The sequence below is a fragment of the Motacilla alba genome, chromosome 21, assembly GCF_015832195.1.
Source record: "Motacilla alba alba isolate MOTALB_02 chromosome 21, Motacilla_alba_V1.0_pri, whole genome shotgun sequence".
Classification (NCBI taxonomy): Eukaryota; Metazoa; Chordata; class Aves; order Passeriformes; family Motacillidae; genus Motacilla; species Motacilla alba.
Genome location: NC_052036.1, coordinates 6,264,885 through 6,277,741, shown reverse-complemented (window position 1 = coordinate 6,277,741; position 12,857 = coordinate 6,264,885). Strand labels below are relative to the sequence as shown.

Sequence of the window (12,857 nt, the reverse complement as noted above, 5' to 3'; positions counted from 1 at the left end):
GGCGGGCTGGGAAACGCTCGGCTCGATGCTCGAAAGCAGGGCCTCGAGCCAGGGATGACAGCGCTGGGAATCCTGCAGCCCAAACTGGGCTGAACAACCTCTCTCCAGCTGGAATTTCCTAGAAAATAACAATAATGGCTGGAAAAGCCCAGGTGTCCTGGCTGAGACTCCGAAACCTCTCTCCTTCCACCGAGGAGAAGCCGGGAGGCAGAGACCCCGCATCCCACAGGGAAGGAGCAGCTCCCCGGAGGGTCTGTGCTGCCCCAGCCCCTCCCGGGATTTTCCAGCTGCCTCCCAGGATCCCGGGCTGCCTCCTGCAGGGATTCGCTTCCATGGAAAGTCTGAACCCCCTCCGATCGCCGGCGGCGCCTCTCTGCCCTGGGGAGCTGGGATTAGGTCAGGAAATGAGGCACAAGCAGAGGTAAGAGGTTTCCTGAAGGCCTGGCCAAGGCTGCGGTTGTTAACCCAGGCTTCCCGAGCCTGGAAAAACCCTCCCCGCTGCGAGCCCTCGGGAGCTGTGCCCGCTCCGGGCAGCATCCAGAGCAGAGGCACCCGGGAGCCGCTTCCCCTCGGCATGGTGGGGAAAGTTCATTTCATTAGTGACAGGCAGCTCCTGCCCCCGATGGAGCTGAACAGGGCTGGGATGAGGACAGTGCTGCGGCTGGGGGCCGGCAGAAGCTCGGTGGGAGCAGCTGAGGTGGCTTTGGGGTCCTTTGGGTGGTTTTATCCATCCTTCAGCCTGGAAATTGAGGTGTTTTGGGGTCCTTTGGGTGGTTTTATCCGTCCTTCAGCCTGGAAATTGAGGTGTTTTGGGGTCCTTTGGGTGGTTTTATCCATCCTTCAGCCTGGAAATTGAGGTGTTTTGGGGTCCTTTGGGTGGTTTTATCCGTCCTTCAGCCTGGAAAACCAGAGGAGAGGAGATGGGAGCACCTTCCAGCCCCATCTGCCTCTCATCCTGCTCTGAAAATCCCTTTTTTCCTGCATTTTGCGGCTCTCAGAGCCTGTCCTGGTGCTCAGCCCTCGGCACAATCCAGCGTGGACTGCTGGGAATCCAATCCCACGGGAGCAAATCTTTGCTCACCCCAATCCCCTTCTCCAGAGACCTCCTCCCTCCATCCCAGCGCCCTCCCTCCTCTCCTTTCCTGGCTTTTCACCCCAAACCTGCGGGATTCCCCCCCAGCTCTGGCTCCGTGTCCCTGCCGAGCTCGGAGGGTTTTGGGATCGTGCCGATCCCGCCGGGATTCTCCTCCAGGAGCGGGGAAAGGGGCCCCACGCCGGCCCCGGGGGCTGCACAGCCTCCGGCAGCCCCGGCCTGGGGGGAAAGCGGGATTTGGGTGATCTGGGTCCTTTTCCCGCCCCGTCCCGGGATAAATCCCCCGCGGGGCTGCAGCATCCTGGCTGCTGGGGGGAATCGGAATCCACCCCTGGATCAGGAGGAGCGCTGTGATCCCAGGATCCCGGATTTTGGGGGTGCAGTGATTTTTTTTCCAAGAGCTGACGAGGTGGCAAAAAAATCCCCGGAGCTGCTCCTTCCATCCCTCCCTCCCTGCAGCCCCACAAACTCCGGCCCGCTCCGCGCGGGATCCTCCCCCCTCCTCGCTTTTCCATGGATTTCAAACTCATCCCGCCGGGGAAAAACCCCAAAAACAACAACACACCCCGTCCGCGGCGCCCCTGGCAGCGGTGCGATCTCACGGATGGTATTTGGGGCTGTTTGTGGGTTTTCCCGGCTTTCCCCCTCCCAGGCGGCGCGGGAGGAGGAAGGGGCCGGCTCAGGTGTGGCTTTAGGACCCAGCGGATCCCCCGTGCTGGAGGTAGGAGGCTTTCTGGGTTTTTTGTTTTTTCTGACTCTCATTTCAAGAGTTTTGGGGAAGCAGAGAGAGGAGACCGAGGCGAGGGCAGAGCCGGCACTCACTGGTAAGGACCAGGCGAGGGAAATCCCCTCCAATTCCCAGGAATTCCGGGGGCCTCCCCCAGCAGCAAACGGGGCTGAACCCCCATTTTGGGGACTTTGTGAAATCACCTTAAAAACTCCATCGGTTAAGAGCTTGGAAAAGTTGTTTTCAGCTTTTTAACCTCACAAAGCCAAACTCCCCTGATTTTTGGGGTGCTAAAGGAACGGCGGCTGGAGGGGGGAGGGGGCCCTTCTGTGAGGCCTGACAGTTACTGGAGATTTTTAACCACTTCCAAAAAGTCTAAAAATACCCAAAAGCCTGGAGGAAGCCGTGGGTTTGTTGGTTGGTTTTTGGTTTTTTTTTGTTTTTTTTTTCTTTTCCATCCTGGAAAGCGGTTGTAGAAAAGGGATCTTTTATTCCGATTTATTTTTGGGGGACGGGCCCTGAGGAAAAGGTGATGTGTGAAAACAGGGATGGGGGCACCAAGCTCCTTACCTCTGGTCGGGGGCCAGAACAATTGGAATCCTTTAATATTCCCTTTGTTCTCCCACTCTCTGGCAACGGGAGAGCTCAAAAAGAAAAAAAGAAAAAAAAAAAAAAAAAGAAAAAATGAAAAGAAAGAAAAAAAAAAAGTAAAAGAAAGGAAAATGGGGGGAAAAAAAGCTGGGGGGGGAAGGCTGGGGGAAGGTGGGGTTTAGCAGAATGAAAGGGACTGTGGTGTTCTTTCTCCGGGGTTGATTGTTCCCAGATGTGCAGTTGCAAAAACATCTGGCGCGGTCGGAGCCGCCGGACCCCTGCACGGAGGGAGCGGAGCCCGGGGAAGGGAAGGGGGAGCCGCGGGGCCCTCCCGGCGGGGAGCGGCCGGGCCGGGGGAGGACCGGGGGGACGAGGCTGGAGGCGGCTTCACCCCGTCCTTGGTGGCCTTGGTGAAGGGGGGATGTCGTGGGGACATCGTGGGGACGTCGTGGGGACGTCGTGGGGATGTGGTGGGGACGTCGGCGTCGCTCCGGGGTCTCCGTCGGGAGCAGCCGCTGGCGTCGCCATCGGGGCAGACGTGACCCGACTGTCCCCGTCCCGCGGCCAAACCCTGCGAGCTCCGGCCAAGACTGGGGGAAATTCAGGGAACTGGAGCTCGGGAGAGGCTGTGCAGGCTGGAAGCGGGGCTGGCAGGGAGGGCACTGCAGAGCCGTGTCCTTGGGAGGGCGGGAGGATGGCGGGGGATGGATCCAGAGGTGGTGTCTGTCCCTCCATCGATCCATCCAGCCATCCATCCATCCATCCATCCATCCATCCATCCATCCATCCATCCATCTATCCATCCATACATTGCATCCATCCATCCATCCATCCATCCATACATTGCATCCATCCATCTGTCCATCCATCCATTGCATCCATCCATCCATCCATCCATCCATACATTGCATCCATCCATCCATCCATCCATCCATACATTGCATCCATCCATCCATCATCCATCATCCATCATCCATCCATACATTGCATCCATCCATCCATCCATCCATCCATACATTGCATCCATCCATCCATCATCCATCCATCCATACATACATACATACATTGCATCCATCCATCCATCCATCCATCCCTCCATCCATCCAGCCATCATCCATCCATTGATCCACCCCTCCATCCATCCATCCATACATTGCATCCATCCATCCATCCATCCCTCCATCATCCATCCACCATCCCTCCATCCATCCATCCATCCATCCATCATCCATCCATCCATCCACCATCCCTCCATCCATCCATCCATCCATCATCCATCCATCCATCCATCATCCATCCATCCACCATCCATCCATCCATCCATCCATCCATCATCCATCCATCCATCCATCATCCATCCATTCCATCCATCCATCTCTCCATCATCCATCCACCATCCCTCCATCCATCCATCCCTCCATCCATCATCCATCCACCATCCATCCATCTCTCCCTCCACCCCTCCCTGCTGGGATCCGGGCACTGAACCCGGATGATTTGGATCTGCAGGATGCCAGCCCTGGCGTCCCACGGGATCCTTCGGGATGGCTCCCCCAGTCCCCCCCAGCCCCCCTGGCCAGCCCCAGGCGCTGTCCCGGACCCAGGTCTGCCAGCCGGGCAGAGCCTCCGGAGGCGCCGCCGGTCCCGCTCATCCCGGGCCCTTTAATCCGGGATGTTCCGGGCCGGCTCCTGGGCCGTGGGGAGCCGACAGGGCCTGTCCCAGACCCAGCGAGGCACAGCCGGGGCTGAGCGTCTGATCCAGCCCAGGCAGGGACCGACTCCGTGGATTCCCGAAGCCAGGGAGGGTCTGGAGTCAGCACCTCCAGCGGCTCCAGTCCTGGAATGGGGAGGATGCGGATCCTCCCGCGGGATGAGCCGTGTGGGCAAGGGCCTTTGTTTGGTGGGGCTGCAGGACGTGGTCCTGAGAGTGCCGTGGTGGGGCTGGAGAGGACCTGGGGAGCAGAGGTGCCACACGCTGGCTTTGGAGCGGGACAAGGGCCCTGGAGGTGCCTTCAGCGCCCGGGGAGGCTGGGAAACGGGACTGGGGACGGAGCAGGATGGGATCCCTGGAGGATCCCACACTCTGGAGCTAGATGGGATCCCTGGAGGATCCCACCTTGGAGAAGAATGGGATCCCTGGAAGGTGCAGGATGGGATCCTTGGAATATCCCACTCTCTGGAGCTAGATGGGATACCTGGATGGTGCGGGATGGGATCCCTGGAAGGTTCAGGATGGGATCCCTGGAGGATCCCTCTCTCTGGATCTGGTGCAGGATGGGATTCCTGGAGGATCCCACATTCTGGTGCAGGATGGGATTCCTGGAGGATCCCACTCTCTGGATCTGGTGCAGGATGGGATTCCTGGAGGATCCCACATTCTGGTGCAGGATGGGATTCCTGGAGGATCCCACTCTCTGGATCTGGTGCAGGATGGGATTCCTGGAGGATCCCACCCTCCGGAGCCGCTGTGGCCGATCCCGCTGACCCTTCCCGGGTGTTGCGCGGCTGGAGCCACATTCCCCCGGGATCTGGGCCGGGAAGCTCTCCCGGCAGGGAGGGTTGATGCTCCCACTCCGCAGGGATGAGGTTCCAAAGGGCTCCTCTCCCCCGTGCCTCAGTTTCCCCGCTCCAGCAGCAGAGCCGGGAGAGCCGGGGAGGATCCCCCCACCCGAGCACCGGGAATGCCGGCGGGATTCATCCTCAGAGCCCTTCCCCTGGATTTCAGAGGAGTTTTGGGGGAGAATTTCTCTTTTTCCCCCGATTTTCCCCTGGAGCTGGCTGGGGATGGGGGAAGGGCTGCCGGCATTCCTGGCGGCTCCCGGCCTTGGCCCCTCTTCCCGCCGGGAGCAGCAGGCTTGGAAAACGCCGGGAAGCACCCGAGGCCGCCAAACCCCACGGGATTCCTCTCAAAATCCAGGATTTTCTCCTCAAATCCCCACGTTCCTTCGGATTTAGGGAACGCCCGAGCAACTGCAGCAATCCCCCGACACAATTCCTTACCCAAGGAATTGGCAACCTCGGGAAAGGAGCCCCAGATTTCCACTGCGGGGGGTCTGGGCCTCTCCTCCCACAGCCCGGGAGTGATCCCGACATCCCGGGAGTGATCCCAGCTCCTGGCAGTGATCCTGACTCCTCAGGAGGGATCCCGACATCCCAGGAATTATCCCAGATCCCGGCAGCGATCCCAGCACCCCGGGAGTGATCCCCACATCCCAGGAAAGCTCCCGGGAGCGATCCCGCATCCTGGCGTTCCTCCTCCCTGCTCTGCCCGCGGGATATTCTGGGGTTTGGTCCTTGCAAATCCCCCGGGAATGGGCGGGAAGCATTTTTGGGGAAATTCCTTGATTTCTGAGGACTGGGAGGGGGAGGATGTTTTTGGAGCCAGCTCCCGGGGACAGCCGGGATGGGGCAGTGTCCCTGCGTGTCCCCGAGCGTCCCCTCCCTCTGAATTCCCTCTGTTCACATCCAGACTCCTCCGGCTGCATCCCGGCCGCGCTCCCGCCCGTTCCCGTCGTTCCAGCAGGATGAGAGCGGCGGAGCTCCTGGTGCTGTGTCTGCCAGGTGAGTGTCCCCAGCCCCAGGTGCCACCCCCGAACCCCCAGCACCGTTTGGATCATCCCAATCCTCATTTTCTAGCTCCACTTGTACCGGTTTTCCTCATTTTTAAACCCCAAGACACAACTGGAGGGTCCAAACTCTCATTTTCAGGATATAAACCCCATTTCTAGAGACAAAAACATAATTTTTTTGTGCCCCCAAACCTCATTTTTGGATCCCAGAACTTCGTTTTTATGTTCCAAATCCTAATTTTTAGGTCCCAAACCCTCATTTTTAGGTCCCAAACCCTCATTTTTGTCCCAAAACCTCATTTTAACATCCCTAAACCTCAGTTTCAGGTCTCAAATCTTCACTTTTGGGGCCAAAACTCTGATTCTGTGGTTGAAAGCATCATTTTTCATGGTGCAAACCCTCATTTTTAAGTCCCAAGTGCCCTTTTGGAGCTCTAAAGGTTCATCTTAATGCCCCAAATCTAATTTTTAATGCCCGAAGTTCGGTTTTGGAAGTCCAAAGCCTCTGGTTTAGAGGCCAAAGTTTCGTTTGTGCACCCAACTACTCAATGTTTTGTTCCAAAGCCTAATTTTTACCTTCCACAATCTCATTCCGGGGATCAAAGCCTCCAAAAATGCATTTTTGAGGGTGCAAAGTGTTAGGTTTTGGTACTAAAGCATCACTGGAGGGATGATCAGGAGGCAGCCGCGATGCCCGGTGATTCCTGGGCGGCTGCACCCTCACTCGTTCCCTGCTGCTCCCCAGAGTTCCCCCAGATCCCACTTGGGGCTCATCTTTAGGCTGGGAATGGCTCTGACCGGGGCCACGAGCCACCAACCCAGCGGGGACAGGGAGGTGGCACAAAACTGGGACAAAGTCCAGGGAATGAGATTCCTAACCCGGGGGGATGGCGGGGGGGCAGCGAGCAGGGAGGGGACGGAGCCAGAGCCGGGAGAAGCTGGAGTGAGAGCGGCTGCACACAGAGGGGGACACAGGGACACAGGGAACATCCCGGGGCGAGGGAAGGGGGCCGGAGCCCCAGACCCTGTCCCGGCAGCATTCCCAGCCCAGGGGCGCTGCTGTCCCGGGACACGGAGGGATGGAGCAGAGGGATAGAGCGTGGGGTGAGCTGAGCCCCCTGCCCGGGGATTCCGGTCCCTTCCCGGGGATTCCGATCCCTTCCCAGGGATTCCGATCCCTTCCCGGGGATTCCGGTCCCTTCCCGGAGATTCCAATCCCTTCCCGGGGATTCCAATCCCTGCCCGGGGATTCCGGTCCCTTCCCGGGGATTCCGATCCCTTCCCAGGGATTCCAATCCCTTCCCAAAGATTCCAATCCCTTCCTGGGGATTCCAATCCCTTCCCAAAGATTCCAATCCCTTCCTGGGGATTCCAATCCCTTCCCGGGGATTCCAATCCCTTCCCAAAGATTCCAATCCCTTCCCGGGGATTCCAATCCCTTCCCGGGGATTCCAATCCCTTCCGGGGGATTCCAATCCCTGCCCGGGGATTCGAATCACTTCCCGGGGATTCCAATCCCTTCCCGGAGAGTCCAATCCCTTCCCGGGGATTCCAATCCCTTCCCGGAGATTCCAATTCCTTCCCAGGGATTCCAACCCCTTCCCGGAGATTCCAATCCCTTCCCGGGGATTCCAATCCTTTCCCGGAGATTCCAATCCCTTCCTGGGGATTCCAATCCCTTCCCGGGTGTTCCAATCCCTTCCCGGGAATTCCAATCCCTTTCCAGGGGTTCCAATCCCTTCCCGGAGATTCCAATCCCTTCCCGGGGATTCCAATCCCTTCCCGAGGATTCCAATCCCTTCCCGGAGATTCCAATCCCTTCCCGGGATTCCAATCCCTTCCCGGGGATTCCGGTCCCTTCCCGGGGATTCCAATCCCTTCCCGGGGATTCCGGTCCCTTCCTGGGGATTCCAATCCCTTCCTGGGGATTCCAATCCCTTCCCGAGGATTCCAATTCCTTCCCGGAGATTCCAATCCCTTCCCGGAGATTCCAGTCCCTTCCCGGGTGTTCCAATCCCTTCCCGGGGATTCCAATCCCTTCCCGAGGATTCCAATTCCTTCCCGGAGATTCCAATCCCTTCCCGGGATTCCAATCCCTTCCCGGGGATTCCGGTCCCTTCCTGGGGATTCCAATCCCTTCCCGGGTGTTCCAATCCCTTCCCAAAGATTCCAATCCCTTCCCGGGGATTCCAATCCCTTCCCGGGGATTCCGGTCTCTCCAACTTTTCCACACTGGATTTGGAGCCGTTTCCCCCGGATCCGGACCCGCGGCAGGATGAGCTCCCAGGGGATGGAGGGGCTCGGAGCATCCCTGGGTCAGCGGGGCCGTGGCAGCTGCAGGGACCCCGGGCAGGGCTGATCCTGCATCCCTGAGCATCCCAAATCCTTCTCCTGCTCTCCTGGAGACGCGGGGCCCTGAGGACAGAGGGGTGGGATTGGGGATGGTGGGAGCAGGGATCAGGCTGGGGGTGTCCGTGGGAACCCCGAATCCTGGGCAGGAGGTGTCTGTGGGACTGGAGGGATGGTGGGAGCAGGGAACCCCAAATCCCTGGGTTGGGGGTGTCCATGGGAATCCCAGATCCCGGTTTGGGGTGTCTGGGGAATCCCAGATCCCAGTTTGGGGTGTCTGTGGAATCCCGGATCCCGGTTTGGGGTGTCCATGGGAATCCCGGATCCCGGTTTGGGGTGTCTGGGGAATCCCAGATCCCGGTTTGGGGTGTTTGTGGGAATCTCGGATCCCTGTTTGGGGTGTCTGTGGGAATCCCAGATCCCGGTTTGGGGTGTTTGTGGGAATCCCGGATCCCGGTTCGGGGTGTCCATGGGAATCCCAAATCCCGGTTTGGGGTGTCTGGGGAATCCCAGATCCCGGTTTGGGGTGTCTGTGGAATCCCGGATCCCAGTTTGGGGTGTCTGTGGAATCCCAGATCCCGGTTTGGGGTGTCTGTGGAATCCCGGATCCCGGTTTGGGGTGTCTGTGGGATCCCGGGTCCCGGTTTGGGGTGTCTGTGGAATCCCGGATCCCGGTTTGGGGTGCCAGTGGGAATCCCGGATCCCGGTTTGGGGTGTCTGTGGAATCCCGGATCCCGGTTTGGGGTGTCTGTGGAATCCCGGATCCCGGTTTGGGGTGTCTGGAGAATCCCGGATCCCGGTTTGGGGTGTCTGGGGAATCCCGGATCCCGGTTCGGGGTGTCTGGGGAATCCCGGATCCCGGTTCGGGGTGTCTGGGGAATCCCGGATCCCGGTTCGGGGTGTCTGGGGAATCCCGGATCCCGGTGTCGGCTGTCCTGCCCCGCTGACGCTGCCGTGTCCCGCAGCGCTCCTGGTGCAGGGACAGTTCAGCCGCTTCGAGGGCATCGCCTACCCCGAGCCGGTGCAGTACTCCCAGTACGACCAGCAGGCAGGTGAGAGCCGGGACGGCCCCGCCCCTTCTGCCCCTCTCCCGGACAGACGGACAGACGGACAGACGGACACCCATCCCCCTGATCCCCCCCTTGTGCTCCTTTTCCTCCGCCCCTGGAATTCCCAGCCTTCCCAGCCCCTCCCTCTGCTCCCACTGACAATTCCTTATTAAACCTTTATCCAATTCCTTATTAACCTTTTATCCAATTCCTTTTTAAACCTTTATCCTTTATTAACCCTCTATCCAATTCCTTATTAAACATTTATCCAATTCCTTATTAAACCTTTATCAAATACTTTATTAAACATTTTTCCAAATCCTTGTTAACCCTTTATCCAATTCATTTTTAAACATTTATCCAATTATTTATTAACCCTTTATCCAATACTTTATTAAACCTTTATCCAATTATTTCTCAACCTTTTATCCAATTCTTTATTAAACCTTTATCCAACTATTTATTAGAACTTTATCCAATTATTTTTTGAGCCTTCATCCATTCCCAATCCCCACCTGTGGGAAGTGGCCCAGGCTCATCCCTGGAGGGGCTGGAGGGAGTTTTCCTGACCCACCATGGAATTCCAGGGATCTCATTTCCCAGTCCCCACGGGATGAGTTCTCTCCCCAAGCCCTCCCTCAGCCTGTTTCTGCTTTCTCCCCAGAAATTCAGGATTACTACGACTACCACGGTGAGTGTTTCCCTCTGGGATGCCGGGGGGGGGATCGGGATTTGGGGGTGTCCCTGCACGGGGTCTCTTCTCGCAGATGTCACCCCCCGAGCCCCGGAGGAGCAATTCCGGTACCAATCCCAGCAGCAATCCCAGCAGGAAACCGTGCCAGCCCCGACCCCAGGTGGGTGACAGCCCTGAAGGAAGGGTGACAGCCCCCAGGATGGGTGACAGCCCCCAGGGTGGGTGACAGTCCCCCAAGCCCCCCAGTCCCGGGTGTCTCTGTCCCTTCCCTGTCCCCTCAGCCCGGCTGTGCCCCCCCAGAGCAGCCGGTGGGTGCCAAGGGTGCTCCAACCCTAAAATCCAGGGAAAGAGCAGGGAGACGCTTCTGCCCCATCCTGAGATTCCCTCCCCTGTCCCCCTCTCCCCTGTCCCACTGTCCCCCTTGTCCCCTGTCCCCCTATCCCCCTGTCCCCTTGTCCCCTGTCCCCCTATCCCCCTTGTCCCATGTCCCCCTTGTTCCCATGTCCCCTTGTCCCCCTGTCCTCCTCTCCCCTGTCCCCCTTGTTCCCATGTCCCCTTGTCCCCCTGTCCCCCTCTCCCCTGTCCCCCTTGTCCCATGTCCCCTTGTCCCCCTGTCCCCCTCTCCTCTGTCCCTCTGTCCCCCGCAGCTGCGGTGCCTGAGACGGAGCCCACGGAGCCGGGGCCGCTCGGTGAGTGCCGATCCCATCCCGTTCCCTGTGCCTGGGTCCGACCGTTCCCCCCGGAGCCGGGCTGTGCCTTCGGGGGGGGACAGCCGGGGCGGGGGGAGGCGACAATCAGGCCGGGGGGAGGCGACAGTCGGGGCGGGGAGAGGCGACAATCGGGGCGGGGGAGGCGACAATCGGGGCGGGGGAGGCGGCGGGTGAGGAGCTGCCGGGAGCCGCCGGTTCCGCTGCCCGCAGACTGCCGGGAGGAGCAGTACCCCTGCACCCGGCTCTACTCCGTGCACAAGCCCTGCAAGCAGTGCCTGAACGAGATCTGCTTCTACAGGTGCGTGAGGGAGGGGAAACAGCCCTGAGCCCCCCGGTCCGGGATTTCGGGAACCCCTCCGCTTTACACCCCCATCCTTTCTCTATCCCAAAAATTCCAGCCTCCGCCGGGTTTACGTCATCAACAAGGAGATCTGCGTCCGCACCGTGTGCGCCCACGAGGAGCTGCTGCGAGGTGAGGGAGAACCGGCACCGGCCCCGTCCCAATCTCGCTTTTCCCCGTAATTCCGGGGAGGGAACAGCCCGCGGGACCAAAGCTCGGAGACCCCCGGAGCAGAGCGGGGTCGGCTGTGGGGGTGGCCGGGGTGTGCCCCAATGGGGCGGGGGTCCCTCGCTGCTCCCGAAGCTCCCGACACCCCCGGAGCAGAGCGGGGTCGGCTGTGGGGGTGGCCGGGGTGTGCCCCAATGGGGCGGGGGTCCCTCGCTGCTCCCGAAGCTCCCGACACGGAGCAGAGCGGGGTCGCGCAGAGCGGTGGGGCTGGGCTGGGGGGCTCCCCTCGCTGCTCTCCCGGCGCGTTCCCGATTATCCAGGGATAACCCCTCGCTCCCCGCAGCCGACCTGTGCCGGGACAAGTTCTCCAAGTGCGGGGTGATGGCCACGAGCGGCCTGTGCCAGAGCGTGGGCGCCTCCTGCGCCCGCAGCTGCGGCGGCTGCTGAGCCCCGGCCCCGCCCGGCCCCGCCCGGCCCCGCCGCTCCCGTGCATGAAGGAGCAGCGCCCCGACACCCCGGGATCCCTCTTTTCTTTGTGCACATAATAATTAAATCGGGGGGGTTTGTTATTCCTGTGCCTTTCTCTGGTCCGCGGGACGGGGAGCCCTGCAGGGTCCCAACGGAGTGGAGGCGTCCTGCAGCTCCCGGCTCATTCCTTTGGGGTTATTCCCCATTTTGGGCTCCCGGCTCATTCCTTTGGGGTTATTCCCGATTTTGGGCTCCCGGCTCATTCCTTTGGGGTTATTCCAAATATTTGGGCTCCCAGCTCCTTCCTTTGGGGTTATTCCCCATTTTTGGGCTCCCGGCTCCTTCCTTTGGGGTTATTCCCCATTTTTGGGCTCCCGGCTCCTTCCTTTGGGATTATTCCTGATTTTTGGGCTCCTGGCTCCTTTCTTTGGGGTTATTCCCAATTTCTGGGCTCCCGGCTCCTTCCTTTGGGGTTATTCCCGATTTTTGGGCTCCCGGCTCATTCCTTTGGGGTTATTCCCCATTTCTGGGCTCCCGGCTCATTCCTTTGGGGTTATTCCCGATTTCTGGGCTCCCGGCTCCTTCCTTTGGGGTTATTCCCCATTTTTTGGGCTCCCGGCTCCTTCCTTTAGGGTTATTCCTGATTTTTGGGCTCCCGGCTCCTTCCTTTGGGGTTATTCCAGATTTTTGGGCTCCCGGCTCCTTCCTTTGGGGTTATTCCCGATTTTGGAGGGGGTTTCTGACAATTTGAGCAATTCCCAGTGCTGCACGCAGGGTGTACGATGGTTTGGGGTGTTTCGGGGGCTTTGGGGTGTGAAACGGTCGATTTTGGGGTGGTGGTTGGGGGATGTGGGGGCTCAGTTTGGGGCAGTTCCCGTAGGAAGATGCGCACCATGGAAACATTTGGGGTGAGGGCTGGGTCACTTACAGACAATAAAGGGGTTTGGGGCGGGTTTGGGGCCAGCCTTGGGGTGTTGCCCAGTTCCCCTATGGAAGGGTGGTGGGAGGGGTCTCACGGTGAATTTCCCCTCTACAGGATGAATTTCTCCTCTATAGGTTGAATTTCCCCTCTGTAAGGTGCAGTCCCCCTATAGGGTGA

The 12,857-nt window shown here is 59.4% G+C and overlaps 1 protein-coding gene across 3 annotated transcripts; it reads left to right on the top strand.

Annotated features, from left to right (window-relative positions):
- Positions 1–1,770: 1,770 nt before the first annotated feature.
- MFAP2 (microfibril associated protein 2) lies at positions 1,771–11,843 on the top strand. Of its 3 annotated transcripts, none has more exons than XM_038159959.1 (9): positions 1,771–1,814; positions 5,881–5,972; positions 9,295–9,381; positions 10,043–10,069; positions 10,146–10,232; positions 10,720–10,761; positions 10,993–11,080; positions 11,181–11,254; positions 11,634–11,843. In XM_038159959.1, exons 2-9 carry the CDS (start codon positions 5,936–5,938, stop codon positions 11,735–11,737), a joined length of 546 nt encoding a protein of 181 aa, XP_038015887.1. In that variant the 5' UTR covers positions 1,771–1,814; positions 5,881–5,935; the 3' UTR covers positions 11,738–11,843. The 3 variants fall into 3 exon arrangements, with proteins under 3 accessions (XP_038015887.1, XP_038015886.1, XP_038015885.1); XM_038159958.1 differs by lacking the exon at positions 1,771–1,814 and adding an exon at positions 1,822–1,917; XM_038159957.1 differs by lacking the exons at positions 1,771–1,814; positions 5,881–5,972 and adding an exon at positions 8,152–8,295.
- Positions 11,844–12,857: the final 1,014 nt, after the last annotated feature.

Coding starts and splice junctions, on each gene's coding strand:
- MFAP2 (XM_038159957.1), top strand. CDS start 8,256: ATGAGCTCCCAGGGGATGGAGGGGCTCGGAGCATCCCTGG. Junction 10,233..10,719: donor CGTGCCAGCCCCGACCCCAG/GTGGGTGACAGC, acceptor TGTCCCCCGCAG/CTGCGGTGCCTGAGACGGAG. Junction 11,081..11,180: donor AACGAGATCTGCTTCTACAG/GTGCGTGAGGGA, acceptor CAAAAATTCCAG/CCTCCGCCGGGTTTACGTCA.